The sequence below is a fragment of the Aptenodytes patagonicus genome, chromosome 4 (assembly GCF_965638725.1).
Source record: "Aptenodytes patagonicus chromosome 4, bAptPat1.pri.cur, whole genome shotgun sequence".
Lineage (NCBI taxonomy): Eukaryota > Metazoa > Chordata > Aves > Sphenisciformes > Spheniscidae > Aptenodytes > Aptenodytes patagonicus.
In genome coordinates, this window is record NC_134952.1 from 69,757,769 (window position 1) to 69,774,185 (window position 16,417).

The following is a 16,417-nucleotide window of genomic DNA, read 5'->3' on the forward strand; positions in this document are numbered from 1 at the left end:
GAATGAGTTCATGCTGGTGCTTAAGCCACTCTCCCTGCAGGACACCACAAAGCTCTGTCCTTCCCATGACTAAAGGAGGTATACCAACACGTAGGTGACACCACCGCATTTTGTTTCTGCAGCTCCAGCGGTGCCTATATTTGATCTTGCTTGGGGTCTGACCAGTGGGGGAGTCTGTCCGGAGCAGGCACCATGGTGACCTCTGCCTGGGGTGCCCCCCAAAAACTGGAGGCAGGCTTGCAGACACCCCACTTACTAGCGCTGTTCCCATCAGCCTGCCCTGCTCTACAGCCTGTCCTTCAGAAGTGAAACAAGATGCTGGGCTGGTGCCGGGGTATTGCCGCTGACAGCCCAGCTCTCATCTGTTTAACCGGTTTGAAAGTAAGGGAACTGCTGGTACGGGGCTCTCGGCAGCCTGCTCTCCTCTGCATTTGAAAGAGGCCTTACAGTCACTGAATTTCAAGATATAATGCAAGTCTTATAGTTTTCTTTCCTTTTGCCAGTGGAAGCAGAGAGTAGTTCAGGGAAGGGAGGAAGAGTTTGCATTATTGTTTCTGTTCCAGTTTCTAATTGCCCATACTTTATATACAAAAGAGAGTACCTTTATGCTATATTAATGACTAATCCTTTCCTGAAACCAGCTGGTCTTTTATGGCTTTTCCTTCCTAACTTATTCCTAAGCTAAACTATCCCTTGCTTATAATTCCAGCATAATAAAGCAGCAACTCCAGACCTCTGACAATCTGCAGGGGAAACCCCAAACGCATCGCAGCCATTCTGGCACCATGGCCAGGTCTGAAAACAGTATTCCAGGTAAGTGTAGGTCTTTGCATCACAGCATGGTGTTACAGCATTGCATGGTCTTCTTCAGCTGCTGCTGCGCATTGGGCACACGTTTTCATTATGCCAGCTCCAGCGAGGACCATTTCTCCACTGGCTTCCACCTGAAAAAGGGGGAAAAGCCGCAGAGTGCAGACCCTGAAACAGCGGCGTCAGGTGCTCCCTGGAGCTCTGTGCAAAGCTATGGGGAGAAGGGAGAAGAGCTTCAAACAAATGAGACCCAGACCCAACCCATCTGTAACAGCATAGGACGTACCGCAGCGCTTGAACTGGCTCAGCTCACTCCCGAAGCTGGCGGCAGTCTCTGGGCAGGGCAGGACGCACTGCTGGGGGGGTGCTGTATGCAGGTTTAGCAGCACCAGTCAGCAGAGCTGCACGGTGCTGCCTGGACGCAGCGGTAATTGCTGGGCTGATCTGAAATACAGCCTTACGCAGAGTTCATCCTTGCTGCCTGCTCTCAAGCAGAGGAACTCAGTGGCTTCAAAGCCGTACTCAAACCAAATGTCACAACCATCTCCTCCTTAGAGATGGAAAAAGCCAGTCACAGTCATTACCGTGACACAAGCACCTACCAGCAGCCTCAAACTGCATGTTCGAATGCCAAGTGACAGGCAGATGTTTCCAATAAGAAATACAGCCCTCTGCATAGCCTCTGGTTGCATCACCCACCAGGACAGCATTGCCTCAGCCTTCTCTGGCCAGAGCTTTGACCTGCTGGAGTCACTTGAGCTCAGCCAGGCTCTGCGTATCACTCTGACGATGGGGCCCAGACAGACACGAGAAGACCACATGGCACTGCAGTCACTAGAGAGAGGTTTGCCTTTTTCCTGTCATAAATATCTTTGTTAGTAGGAAGCTGGCAAGGAGAAGGCGACATAAGACAACTTACACCCTGCCTATTGTTGTCTCAGCAGCATTTGTGTAGTGGATTTCTAGAAGAAAAAAACACACAGTTGGGGTTTTAAAATAGCACTAGGGAAAACTGTGCATGTTCTGTAATAGCTTGATAATTAAGATACAGACTATAAACCATATAACTTGAAATTTCATCGATGAAGTGCACAGAAGGATTATAAACCCAGTAACATCCCAGGCTCTTGGATGCAGAAACTTTATCCTTCTTGCAGATTGCTTCTAAATCTCCACATCATCGGGGCACAACAGGGACGGCAGATGTGGAGCAGGTGCAGTGGAAATCAGTATGTAATACAGGCATGGATGTAAGCAACCCAGAGCTGACACTCAAGAGCAAGCTGGTTGCTTCATTGACAGGTTGATAAATGCTTTGCTACTGCAAGATAATAAGGGTTATAACGAGTTAGAAGTCCCTCCTGGTCAGCTGGCGGCCACCTGAGTCCTGTGAACAAAGTTTGGGGGGAGTTAGACAAGAGTGGGTGGGTTGATCAAGTAGAGAGCTTGAAGGTGGCCACAGTTAGTTGAGTCCAGATCACAAGGAACTGATCATTAAACCAACAAAGCTGGCAGCACCATCTTATTTAAGAATATTTCAGGTCATCTTTAAAACAAAGAGCAGTGGCCAACTGCGAGAAGAGCGGTCAAAAACCCACAGTAGGAGAGTGGTAAAAACCCATGGTAGTCCCACAGGGAGAATGGATAACAATGCCTACAAACTGGCATCTCAGGTTTGACCTGTGCATGTCTGTGGCTCTGTGTTTGGGGAGACCAGGGAAAAGAGGATGTTCCTCTGACGTCTAGTTAGGCAGAAGGTTTGTAGAAGTACTGGCAGGTCCTTCCATTTCTATCCAGTTGACTATTCCTGCTATTCCTCTATCACACTTACTGAAGTGTGACAGTGGAGTCAAATGTTACTGCTGGGAATGAACTGATGCATATACACACATGCAACATATAACGTGAACTCCCTGCCCTTACAAATTCAGCCTAAAAAAAGCCCCAAACAACCCTTTATTTTATTTGATAACTACTGCAACCTGGGCAGCTGTTCTGCACTAGAGGAGGGGGTCGAGGAGAGAGAGAGATGGTGCAGGGCTCTTCCTGGATCTCAATAAGAAAGGCCCAGCAACAAATAGCTTAATGCCTGCTTTAATAAGACAGAATAAGACAAGGAATACAGACAGCAAATAAATTGTACATCCCTTCAGATGCTGGGCACCCCACATTCATGTAGCATCGGATGGAGACCAGATGGATTTTCCCACGGTGCGCTGCGCAGAGCAGATGCAACCCCGTCCGTGGGGAGCAGCTCTCCCTTTTCATCATTTGAGCTATTTTGTAATTTCCTTACAAGAAAAGAACCCTCTTTCTAAAGGATGTTCTCGTGAGAACTTGTCGCTGCTGTTAGACAGAGGCAAGGCCAGGCAGGTGGTGCAATCACAGTGGGAGCTGCCCACGAGCTCTGCCGTTACGATGAGCTGGCAGAGGTGTCCTGCAGCCAAGGCTTCCGTGCGGCCCAACGGAGACCTGAAAGCCACGCCGGGCACACAGCCCAGCCCAGCCTAGCCTGAAGCTGCTGTGTGGATCACTGACTCCTAAACCTTCAAGGGTCCCTCGGTCAGGATCAATACAGCATCTCAGGAAAAGCCTCCTCCCGTCCGATTTCTCAGCCTTGGAGAACAGTTTGGCACAGGAGCCTGAGACTTTGAAACGGCTGGCTCCACAGTCTGTCTGCTTTCAAAACCAGCATGGGGCTGGAGCTGGCCACAGGCATGGGTTGACGTATTAAAGATCAGACATTGCTTCGGTACCATCAGTCAAAGGTTCGAAGGCCATCACTTTGCAAACACTTTCACGCTTTCTTGACTACCGTGAACAACACAGCTGAAACCTGCAGCTGTGGGGCACAGCTGGTTTTCGGAGCTGGGTAAGAGCCCTAGGACTTAATGGGCAAGTCATATCCAGAAGGGCTCTGGGTAGCTGTTTGGTCATTGTAACATCGTGAAAAAGATAGAAAGACCTCAAATAAATAATGTTCAGAGCAGTTTGCATTAGATTCCCTTTGAACTAGGAACCAGGTGGCAACAAATTGTAAAACTGAGTGGTCCTCAGTGTATACCTTTAAAGCAAAACTTTCCTAGCATGCTCTGCTCCCTTTATACAGGGGCACTTCAGGGCACTGCAGGCTTTAGGAGTAACCTGGCTTCTGGCTGCCCCACCACGCAGTGAGTGCTTACCTCCTTCTTCCAGACTTGCTTTCTCTAGTTTCCACAGGATACGCTGCGCTGCTGCTCCCAGCCAGGCTTTTGTTTAAGGAGCTGTGGCTTAGTTTGGCTTTTCAAGTGCAAGAAACTTACACTGGATGTGGGGATGTAGCAAATTCAGAGTTACTGCTCTTCCTGGAGTCTGTCTGTGAACTCAATGCAGGGAAGAGGGTGGGGGTGGAGTAGTGGTTGAATGGCTTCGGTTTCATGAAGCGATCTCATCGCGTAAAAGTACTAACTGTGTACATGAATGCAGCTTTAGTCTTTGAAATCCAATTAATTTTTGTTTGTTAGTTTTGGATTACTTAATTTTGGGTGCACTCTTCTAAGACAAATGATGGACAAGCACTTGTAAGTTGCTCAAGGAACGTTTCATTGTCAGTCCTGATCTAGATGAGCTTGATCCACAAGTGAAACTGTTTTATACACAGGTACTGGGGCAAGAGCATTAGGATATGGTAAATGAGGTAACATGAAGGACATGAGCATTAGTATCTAATAGTCTTTTGTGTGTGAAGATATATTGCGTTTGTAAGAGTGTATTTGTATCTCCCAACAGGATAAAGATCTTATAAATCAGGTTGAGTCATTTTTAAGCATCAGGAGTTTGTGAAATACACCATTCTACTTTGACGTTTACATACATATATAATGGGATGCCTCACCTTAAAACTTAAACTTTGGATAGTGTTCCATGTGCTATTCTGAAAGCTGTCCGGTCAGTGTCTGATTTACTTGCAACTGGTATGTTGTCCTACAGAATATAGTAAGTCAAAGCAAAATCTAAAAGATAAGTAAAATAAATCCAAGATTAATGTTTTATCTGACTCAGAACAGACTACATCCAAACATTGGACTGCCTAATTGAAGTCAAACTTAAACGTTCGCTTGATTTAAACATAGGGGCTGAAAATTGAATTAAGGGCAAGAAATCTTGTGAAAATGTACATAAAGGTCAGTGATTGTGGGAATTACATGTTTAATTTCTTTAGCTACTTCTGAAATTTGAATATGAATTACAACAGCCCATCTTTAATGCAAATTTTCCTATCTATCTACCTCACATAGTAAATAGTGACTTCATGATCTAGAATACATTAAAAAAAACCCTCAGCATGTAAACTACATAGTATTTTCTAAGTTCAGAGTTTAGTATGTGATTAGACCATCTGAAGTTGCAGATCACAACTGAAAAATGTTCTATAACTAGACTTGTAGAAACAGAACTGCAGTTAAAAAGCTAGCGATGCAAACTGAGAGTAAATCAAAGTCTGTGCAAAATGTGTTGCTATAGGTGGGCAGGTGGAGGCGGGGAGAAAGGTGGAGAAGGAAGAGGGAAAAAAAACCTAGCCCCATATTAAAATAAAAAAAACAAAACAAAACCCAGACAGTCCCCAGGAATGAAAGCGCACAGTAACCTGCCAGCTGCATGCAGATGACAAAACAAATGAGAAACGGCATGCTCCACTTGGAGGTACATCTTCCTTTTTTTAAAAGAAGTCACTTACAGAAGAGCAAGTTGGTGATTTGTACTTACATCCTGGACCCTTTTCAACCCTTGTCAGAAAATGATAAATTTTGAAGCATGTTATAAAGTAGCATCTCTATTTCTGTGTTCTGTAGCGACTTCTGAAGTGTTTAATGTGGAAAGGTTAACTACTGATTGCAAAATAATTTAGAATTAGTCCTTGATCTTAAAAAAAAAAAAACCTAAAAATTTGCAACCCACATTCTCTCCCTTGGATAACTGAAATGCTACTATTCCCTGCTTGCATTAGAGTTACTGGTACTTGGAAAAAACGGGCCAATGTTACATTCACACAATTGTCTTGTGTTCATCCATCCACAACTACAAGTATTTTTGTTCCTGGAGGCACTATAAACTGCCCAAAGAATAAAGCAGGGCTTCAGAAAACTCATTTTTAAAAATTGGCTAAATAACCTCACCGTGAGGTACATCACCCTAACTTACAACTTTGTCCCGAGGAACAAGAAAATACTCTGACTATCTGGATGTTAAGTGCAGTAACACTTAGACTAAGAAATATTTGAAAGTTCAGGGTTTTTTTTCTTGGCTGACTGCATGTAAAAGGAGAAAAGATATTTTATAAATTGGTGTAAGTATCCATGTAAAACTGAGCTGGATTTACTCACTGGGCTTTGATTATCTGGAAGCAGTCGCAAAATATAAACAAACAAGTTCTGACTCCATTGCCTGCACAGAGGTTCCCCCTCCCTAATGCATACCCCATACTATAAGCTTAATGTATTTGTTCTCATTTCTGGCTAGCACATAAAGAAAGAGAATATATAGATGGTACTAGGTTGGGGGAAGAAGTGGATGGGAGAAGAATGAACTGTCTGAAGAGGATACCTGTGGCATGTTTACAAAAGCTTTTAGATTCCTAGTTTGTTTTCAGGAGTAGCTTTAGATATTAGTTAAAATTGCTTTTTATTGAAGAAGTCCACTGTGTTTGGTAGAGATGCAGGAAAAAAGGTTAACTGCAAGCTGAGGTAGGGTGGGGGGTAGAGAGGCAGGAGGTGAAGCAGCTACTAGCTGTGTTGGCATACCAACTGAGAGCTTTTCACCTGTGACTGACTTCCTCAGCTGGCACCGAGCTTTCTTTTCACCCTTAGGGCTTTTCTTCCATTTGCTTCAATCCTTTCCCCACCCCTAACTGCTGAAGTGTCACTGTTACATCCCTTGATTCAATCCACAAGTCAAGATTTTTTGGACAGCTGAACTTTTTACTCGATGACTCTTACTAGATTGGCATTTAAAGCTGACCCTGTGTTTTCCAAAAGGGACAGGTCATTGTCACCAAAACATTAGCATTTCCCTTCCCAACATCAGTTAAACTATTGTTTTGCCATCAATAGAAGGCTGTGATTTGCAATTACTCCATGCCTGCTTACCTTCCAAACAGTATTTCTGTAACTATTAGCATAATTAAACGAGCTGTTGCTTTGAATTAATCTTGCGGCACTATTATATGCTTCTCTTTTATTTTTTTTCTGTACAGCAATGCTTTGAAACAAAAACATTCAGGAAGTTTACACTGGTTTACATTTATTTAAAAAATATTTAAACACTTGTGTATTTCACCTGTGGATTATTAACTACAAATCAAATAGGGCTCATCACTTCGAAGAGGTTCACAAGTACAAAACAGCCTCCTTCTGGCATCTTCACATCCTCCTCTTCTGTGTGCTTATGTACAATACTGTGAAAAGGAGAAAGCGGCACACAAGAGGGCCCTGGTAAATAACGTACAGAAGCCTCTTTATTTAAAACATCTTACTTCCATGGCTTGTAAAACAACAGTGTAATGAATCCCATTCAGCATGAACAAAGTCAGGAAACTTTTAAGTCCAGGTTTCAAGAAATGCTATCAAATTCACACATTATGTGTTACTTTGCTTCAGTATTTATTATATTCATAGCCAAACTACACTCCAGCAGATGCAGGCTGAACAGAGGGAGAATAAAGCCAGCTACCCTGCAGCATTCCTGAGGGGAGCATGAGAGAGTTTTCGAACCAGCAGAATTATGGGTGTCGGACACTAATGCTGTGATCTTTCAACAAAAGCTGGAAATCACAAGCACTTAAGGCAAAGCTAACAATTACCTATGAAGCAGCAGGCATCTTCCACCTGCTTGGTTGGCGATATCCCCAGAACAGACGTGCACAACATGAAACTGCATTGTGCTCCTAAACCTGGGATGTCTTAAGTTCTCTGCTCAGCCTGTTCTTCATCCTCCTGCCTCTCATCCATTTGTTTTAACTTTTATAATAGATTCTTATTTCCATAGTTGATTCTCCCACTGCAATGTCACTGCACTCCTTAGCATAACAATCCAAATTCCTTGCAAAAAGCATTTGGCCTCATTCGAGGATTATTTCTCCTCCCAAAACACTCTTTCATAACGGTGCCACATTTTCTTTGACTCTTTTGGTAACATGGGATTCAGTTCTTGTTTCTTTTTATTCCCTCCCTCCTTCCTGTCCTCCATTTTCTTCTCAAGTAACTTGGTCAAACTCTGCTTCATTTACCTTCTCTACAAGTCTCTTCACATCTGACTTGTGAACCTTTTCTATTTTTAGATATTCTTCTCCCTGGCATGTCCTGCTATTACAGCCTAACGGATACCACAGAGTCATTTCAGGAGCCTGGGATTGTCCTTGAAGTGCACTAAAACCCACCTACTGCACTGGGATATTCAAAGGCTCAATAGTAAAGTACAAGTGATTTTCTTGACTGGTGGTAAAATCTTTACTCATAAAGATGAAAATAGCCTCCAGTACTAATGAACAGCAATCATTCAGGTCTGGACAACTGCATCACAAGAAAACATTACAGTGTCATCAACATCTGTACTGTATCATAAATTTACGCAGTAGTTTGCCTAGCAAAACACAGAAACTTCTATGGAGCAGAGGCCACCTAAGCAGGCAGTAAGTGCAAAAGAGTAAACCTGTCAAACGACAGGAAATAAGCACTAAGGAAGGCTAGAAAAAAGCATGCTTCTCTAAATGAACTTCAAGTTCAGAGGCAAAAAGGGCCACAGTAATGCAGAAAAGCACGGACACTGAAAAAAGTGAAACTGTAAAAAGTAATACGTTAAGGTTTCTGAGAAAGCCTAAAACTAATATTCTTACAGGCAGCTTGCTTACACCTCAGCCACTCCTCTCAAATTCAGAAGTAAATATCAAAACACAATCTTCTAATAAGCAATAACATAACGAGGAGGAGTTACCATTATTTCCTCGGATAAAGGCATCCCCGTACTTGTTCTTTAATTGTCCATTTACATATTCTTCGGTCTGTTCCAGAGCTATATTCATATACCCATCCAGGCAAGCCAGGACACCTGAAGACAGTGACAGTTTAAAAGTGAATCAGCTTAAACTTATTTTTAAATAAACAAAAATGCATTGTGTTTGAATAGTACTGAAAAAATTAACAAACTAAAAGCCCAAGCTTGGCCAGATGAGTCAGCAGATCAGAGTATTCTTTGAAGAATTAAGCTGGGAGTGAGGAACCCCAGGCACTCTAGTAGCAACTTTATCAGTTGATATAAAGGGGGGGGTGAGGGGGAAGAAGTCATTAAGGCATGACTTTCCAAAGATTGACAATTTCCACTTTGAAAGTTTAAGTTGTCCCTTCTCACTTGTGTTTTAAGCCACACACCTGAAAAGAACCTGTGACATTAAGTGTAACTGGATAACCTAAGGACAAGGCTATGTAAATTGAGTTTTCATCAAAACTTGTGAAGGATATAGCTGAAAACCAACCCTTTTAATACAGGACACCATACGCACTTTTTCATTATTTATCTTCATGCTTACAGATCTAGAAGAACATTGGCTGCAAGTCTCTGTTTTGATGTAAACAAAATTCTACATCATTCTCAACAGGCAAAGGGTTTTCAAATGACACTGAAATCTTCCCACAAAAATAAAATTACGCTGTTTAATTAACGCAACTCAAGAAAAAATCTCTGCCATTTGTAATATTAGATGTTCTTTTGATCAGGAAAATATGCATTTGAGTAGCACAGATTTTAGACAAGTATTTATGTTCTCACTTCTCTGAGCCCCCGTTGAAGGCTGGACCCTGTTCACACAGTACTTCCTATGTGCTGGCAGTATGATGGCATTTTTTCATTCAAAAATCACTCCTCGGCGCCTACACCCACCCTTCAGATCAGAACCATGGCCATCTACAAATTTAACTCGCCTGATCAACAGACTATTCATGTAAGGAACTGAATGTGGGGATTAACAGATGTAAAGAATTGCTCAGAGAATGCAATCTGATTTGTTAATTGTGCACATAAAACAACTTGTAAAAAGCTGTATTAATTATCTCCATCTTGCATGTGTGTTTTCCTGACTTCATCCTTGCACACACAGACAATAGTACTAAAATAATTTTTTCCTGTTTGAAAAACACCTAATTTATTTACCTGGCATTAAAACTCAAAATACAGTGTTTTGGCTGTACTTGGGGAGGGGGAGAAAACTCCAGTCTGAGAATGTGTCCTAGAGGAGGATTCTCATTTTTCAGAAGTGTTACGGTAATATCTTCCATTAAATAATTAGGAATTCAAGTTCTCCTGCCAACTTGTAATTATTTTCCTCTATGTTTTTCTTTCCTCTGTTTCCACACAAATAGGAAAAACTGACTGCTCACAAAGTGTTACTAAATACACCAAAAAACCCAAACCAAACAAAAGTCAGAACTCTTTTTCACCCCAGTAATTCCAAGTGCTCCACGTAACAATAGAAAACAAAAAAGTGTTTGTCCAAAATGAAAATTGGACTGCGTGGATTTTCTTAAGGTACCATTCAGTAGGCCATAAATACAGTATTTTCAAACTCTTTTTGTTCCTAGAGTGCATTCATGGTTGTTTCATTCTCTTCCTCCTTTTCTTTGTGTTTACTCTCAGGCCACTAATGGCATTAAATATTGTCACTGCCCATCCTGGCTAGTATTTTATCTGTTTTATCTATATGTAGAGATGTTTTAATGTACATATCCATCTCTACACATAGAAATCACACCGATTAATTTATCAGATCTGCAACAAAAGCCTGAGATGCCGGCTTTTTTAAAGTTTGGCTTTTACAAGTGTTGGTCAAATTTCTGCAGAAAACAAACTGAGTGCATATTTTTCAAATGAGAACAGTAGACAGGTTTTTAACTGCAGCATCACATCAAGCGGGAAGGAAGGAGAGCAGAGAGAAGTAAGGAAGGGAGGGGAAAAAAATCTAGTAACAAATAAGGATGTTCAAAGGAACTATGGTTCAATTCCTGGTAGGTCTGATTGCAGGCACGTTGAACTAGCCTTGTTGAGGGGACAGTTGAGTAATTTATCTGCATCAGTTACAAATGGATCTTACTGAGCAGAAAGCACCAATGTTCTCAAAGAAACCAGAAAGTGCATCCAAAAAACCAAATCTGGTTTGGCCCTACCTTGTGTATACCTTTAAGTAAATGATGACTTGCTTTAATTGACTTTAATGAGCTGTCGCTACATTCTCCTGCAAGAAAGAATTTACAGAGGCCAAAGACCGATGAGAAGCAGTGAAGTTTTTAAGCCACCAACCCCACCTGTCTGAAGTGCTCAGACAATGTAGTTTTCAAAGAAATGACAGATTGCAAACTTTGTCAGCTGAGAGACACTAAAGAGGAACAGGAAGGGATAAGAAGGCACTGCTTGCTCTGTCAGTGAACAATAACAATTTAAAACTGTCATAATACAAAGATTCCTTGTCACAGCACTAACAAGTCTCCTCTCACAAGCGCCAAGCTGAGCCAATTGAATTAAACCTATCTGAAGCAGTGATCTGTAGCAGGACCATAATGTTTAAATCATTCCAGAATAAAATGTCTAAATTGTGCACAATAGGAGATACATGACAGTTTTAATTAAGTTTGGATACTACTAAAAAAATTGGACAGGCCAATAGTCTTATCCTAATGGGAGTAGGACCAGGACATTTCACTGAACATAGAAGTTTAATTTACTGGTTAAAAAACCCTGTAATCCTACATTCGGTGCAAGAAGGTATACAGATAGGCTGAAGAGTTCTGGAATAAAACTGCTGGACTGTGTTAAAATGAACTGGGCATATAACAGCAAAAGGCACACTAAGCTTTCTACTGTATCTCTGTGAGTCTTGATCCAACACGTGTCTAGACAGTTGTTTAAGCAAGAATGTAAACAACTTTCATCCCTTGTGTAAAAGTAGGCTTCTGACTGATGGCACAGTTTACTGGCTGAAGCTTCTGTGGCCCAAGGTCTATAAGAGGAATTGGAGAACAGGAAGGTGAAGAAAAGGGTAGCTCCAACAAGGGTTGCTATCAGAGCACTGAAAAGGGGACTGCCTGGCCTTTTCAGCAATTGTAATTCCAGCCAATCTTTACAAATACCAGTTTAGAAACTCAGAATTATCCCGAGACTCTAGTCTAACCATCTGTGACTAAGGACACTAATGATTTAGATAAGTAATTTTAGTGTCTAAATCCACCGTTAACCTCCTTTTCATCAGTTTCTCCAGAGTTGATTTTCTATTTTTAATGTCACCATTCTAAGATCTATATTCACATACTCCAAGACTCTGGATCGCACTGTTTTGCTTTTCAAAAGCAATGCATTTGTTCCAGCCTCCCCAGACAATGACTTTACTCAGTGTAAGAGACAGATGGAGAACCTACCTCGATAATCAACTCCAGAATTTAATTTCACGACAACTGGCCTTCCAATGATTTGTTTAAGAAAGTCACTAGGGGTTTGTTTCCGTAGACTCATCTTGATCTTCTCTGGTAAGCTGGGAAGAGAAGTGAGAGAAAACATTTGGTTAAGCAAGACGCTCACATATGGTCTTTAAACACTCAGCAGAAACAGGCAGTCCCCTGATGCTTAATACTCTCAGTACGAGATAATATCAAAGGAGATAAAAGCAAAACCTTAAGGGTGGAGGTGGAGAAACAGAGCTCCTAGAGACATAGCGTTAAACTTTCCCTTTGGCATTTTTATAACTTCTGAAATTATTAATAAGAATCCTTGTTTGCCATGCTGTGCATCGTGTAAACTTCCAATGGAGCCAAAGGCCTCATCTTCTCTGAAACACCTTCTGCTAAAATGGTTTTTCTAAAATTAGAGAGCTAAGTCATAGCAAGTGGCTCATATCTTTAGGGGGTGGAGGGAGAAGCCAGTACATGCTCTATACACAGAAGTCTGTGCTAGAACAGCAAGAGAAGGATTTTTGATCTCAGCTCACAAATACGAGCAAAGAATAAATTTGAAAGGATGCCTTCAAATGAATCAGTTAAGTTAAACTAAGTTTAGAATGAAGGCTTGTGATTAAGTTGTACGGAGACCTGAAAAGATGCTGTGATTTAAAAATTCATGGTGCGGCACACACACCCAGTTTGGTATGAGACCCTCCCTCAGTCAGTATTGCTTAACTTCTGCTTTTATGTCACTTTGCCTACGGAACAGTTGTTCTGCATTTTAAATCAGTGATAGAAAATATTGCTGATGCTGACACCCAGCACAGCGTCAACTTTCTGCCGCTTGCTTTCTGTGGCAAGCTGCAGTAAGCTATTCCAGCCGTGCAAGGATCGTCACTGCTTTTCCTATCAACACACAACGTCATCCGTGGTGCTGGCACGGTAGGGTTCGGTAGCGTAGCACTCGATAGCCGAAGCTTTCCCCGAAAACAAGCACGTTCTGAACCGCAGGTGGTACCCCACCACCCCACCTGCCCGCCCTCCCGACGGGAAACACGCTCTGGTTTCACGCGCCGCTGCAGAAGCTGCGTGTTCAAAACCAGCTAAAACGGCGCGAAACGTGCTTCGACAGACGCCCCTGACAGAACCCCCAGGTGCCATGTGAAGCTCTACTGCCGCTGGCTGAAAAAACAGAAAAAAGCAGAAGCAACGGCTGCAACAGACACCAGCAACGGCCACCCCCGCGCCTGCCGCACGCGGCCGGGGGCGGGGGGGGGGGGGGGTACACACACCACACAGGAACGCCCCGCCCACATAACCGGGCAGCACCCCCACCCCCCCTTCTCTGCCCCCGGTCCCCTCCCCGCGGCCCGGGGGCGGCGGGTCAGGCGCCGCTGGGGGCCCCGTCACGGGCCCGAGCCCGGGCCCGGGCCCGCCCCGCACTCACCCGCCGCCGTCTCCTGCGCCCCTTCCCGGCGCTCGCCGCCCGCCGCGCTCGCGCCCAATCACCACCGCCCCGCTACGGCGCGGCGGCAGGGACAAACCGCGCCGGGTGCGAGCACGCGCGGGGCGGGGCGAGGGCTGTGGGCGGGCCGCTCCCCCGCCTCCTCCGGCAGCGGCGGCGGCGGCAGCGGGCGGGCAGCGGCGGCCGCTGCCTGCGCTCTGCCCTCCGCCTGGTCTGTGCGGGCCCGCAGGGCGGGGTTCCCGCTGGCGGCGCGGGCCGGTCCCGGCCCCGCAGCTCCCGGGCCGCGTTTCCCACCCGCGTCCGTGATTTTGGGTGGGTTCCTCCGCCCCCGCTGCCTGGCGCGGGGCCGCTCGGTCTGTGGAAGGCCGCGAGCCTGGCCGGTTTAGCACTCTGGCGACGTAAAAGCACTATTGATTTCTCACATTACTCCCCAAAACCCATCAGGCGGTGCTGCGAGGGGCTCAGCCGTGGGACCCACGGGCTCTTCATTAGCTAAACTCCAGTTTCTTCACGGAGATGCATTTTTTATGGCTTGCTTACACTTAGACCCAAAATAATGTCTCATGGATTTCTTACGGAAAAATTACATGATCCAGTATATAATTATGTTCTACTATAATGAGATCCTGTTCATTCCAAAATGATCTTGTCTTACATGGGCCATATCGGAGAAGTAAGTGAGCGTCTCGCAGCTGTCAGTGTAGGTGTCCTTACCAGAGCTAGATAGGAAAGTGTTGCTCCGTTCGTTTCACAGCTGAATTAGTGAACGTAGAAGCTAACGGATTTTTTTCAAATGTCACCTGGAAAGAACATGGCACAACAAGAAGACAAAAGTCTTCTACTTCTCCCCATCTTCTCACCCATCTTTTCCCCTTTCCCCCAGCAATCCCCTAATGTCTGGAAAATACTTTTTTTTTTAAGGGATTTAGTACCGTGACAGGAGTTAATCAGCTGTGAAAGCTTCTGGACTGGATTTTTTTATTCTTCCATTATTGATTTAGTATCTTGGTGAAACTCGTAATTCTCGTGATACGAAGAAAATGTGCTATGGCTTTTCAGAACACAGATTTGTATTCTCTCTTCCTTACGGCGTTGTTTATCTTCTCTTTTTGAACACGTATCCAGTAACATTTTTTTCCCCAAAGCTTAGGCTAAAAGGCTTTAAGAGGCGAGGTCTGCAAACCCAACCTAGTTCACCTGACTGTCCCAGAGTTCAAGCACGGGCACAGCCAGGAAAGTTGGGCCACGTTGTGCCCATGTTTCCAGGCAACCGTCATGTTAATCAGGAGCATCCAACTGTGCTTGATTATATCTAGTACTTGAAGCAGAAAAGGAACGTAAAATAGTTACTCCGGGGAGCAGGCTCGCAAAGTTTTATTTGGCCGCCTGGCTTCAGTGTGTGATGTTTTGATAAGGGAGTATTCTGGTTTTCGTTGTTATCGATCTCCATGATAAAGACTGGGCAAATAGATTTTTCATGCCTGGGCTGGTAAATTTTCATGACAATTTTGCAAATCCAACTACGGACATTTTATGGTTTGGGAGCCTTCCTCTTTCTTTTATTTCTTATGAGTTTGTCTCTACAGCTTGTATTTTTTTTGCTAGCCATCAGAACCTGCTGAGCTATTTTGCCTTCTGCTCAATAGGCTGCTTTCTAGCTAGCTTAAGCATGTACTTAGTTACAGTTTCTATATGTGTGGATACTTTGATTGTTTGATGTCAGTCAACAAAATCCTTCTACTTTCCTGCTTCATACCCTATTAACCTCACAAACACATCTATTTTGATTCACGGGCATTGAGATTGGCAAGTTTTGTATCCTTAGCTCCCCTCTTTCACGGTTTGAGACCACGACATGAACCCAAATCTTAGCTGATTTTCCTTGCTTTGCCATAGGTCTCGAAGCAGTCTCACGTGCTGTTCCTAGCGGTAAATTAACCCTCATGCAGGAAGGCGTAAGTTGCTGAGCACTTTGCTGTAGCGTGATTCGCACCTGGGAAGACAATTCCCATCTTGTACATTCAGGAAGATTATGTCACCACATCTGTTGTTAGGCAACCTAAAGAATGTGTTATTTCCTGAGTGACAAAACCCCAATGACCTCAGGAAGGTGGTCCTCAAAGGATTTAAGTAATCCACATTCAGTGGACTCCTTAAAGATTTCAAAGCTTCAAGAGTGAAAATAAAATTAAGATGTCATTGGCTAATGATTCTCTTTTGTTTGTTTGTTATCTAGATGAAAAAGGATTTTGATCTAAAACGTCGCATACCTTGCTATCAGTAAATTCTTTTAATTACTGCATTGCTTTATCCTTTCATAGGGTACTATGACAGAGCTTTTTCAGCTGTGTAACTCATTGAAATCAGCGAGATGCTGCCCTTGCGTTTTAATCAAGATGAACTTGAAAGGTGAACATTGTAATGGTAGAAATTATTTATAATTTGGTAATAAAAGTTTATGTCTAACACTCCAAATTTCATACATCTGCTATGCGCTGGCCTTGAGATATAGAACAATTGCAATTGCCTTTACATTTGGCCTTAGATGAAAGGTCATAAATTACAACGATAGAGTTCGTAGTCGTTCCCAGCTCACAAAATTTCCATATTAACATCTTCACCTCAAACATAAATGGTTACAAAGTTACAAAGAAAAGAGTTGTGTTGGCCTTTATCAACTGAACTTAAT

At 43.4% G+C, this 16,417-nt stretch overlaps 1 protein-coding gene across 1 annotated transcript; it reads right to left on the minus strand.

Annotated features, from left to right (window-relative positions):
• Positions 1–6,991: 6,991 nt before the first annotated feature.
• LSM6 (LSM6 homolog, U6 small nuclear RNA and mRNA degradation associated) lies at positions 6,992–13,778 on the minus strand. The gene is made up of 4 exons (XM_076337111.1): positions 13,711–13,778; positions 12,246–12,358; positions 8,779–8,892; positions 6,992–7,243 (listed from the first exon to the last, which is right to left on the minus strand). Exons 2-4 carry the CDS (start codon positions 12,337–12,339, stop codon positions 7,209–7,211), a joined length of 243 nt encoding a protein of 80 aa, XP_076193226.1. The 5' UTR covers positions 12,340–12,358; positions 13,711–13,778; the 3' UTR covers positions 6,992–7,208.
• Between the last annotated feature and the right edge of the window lie 2,639 nt (positions 13,779–16,417).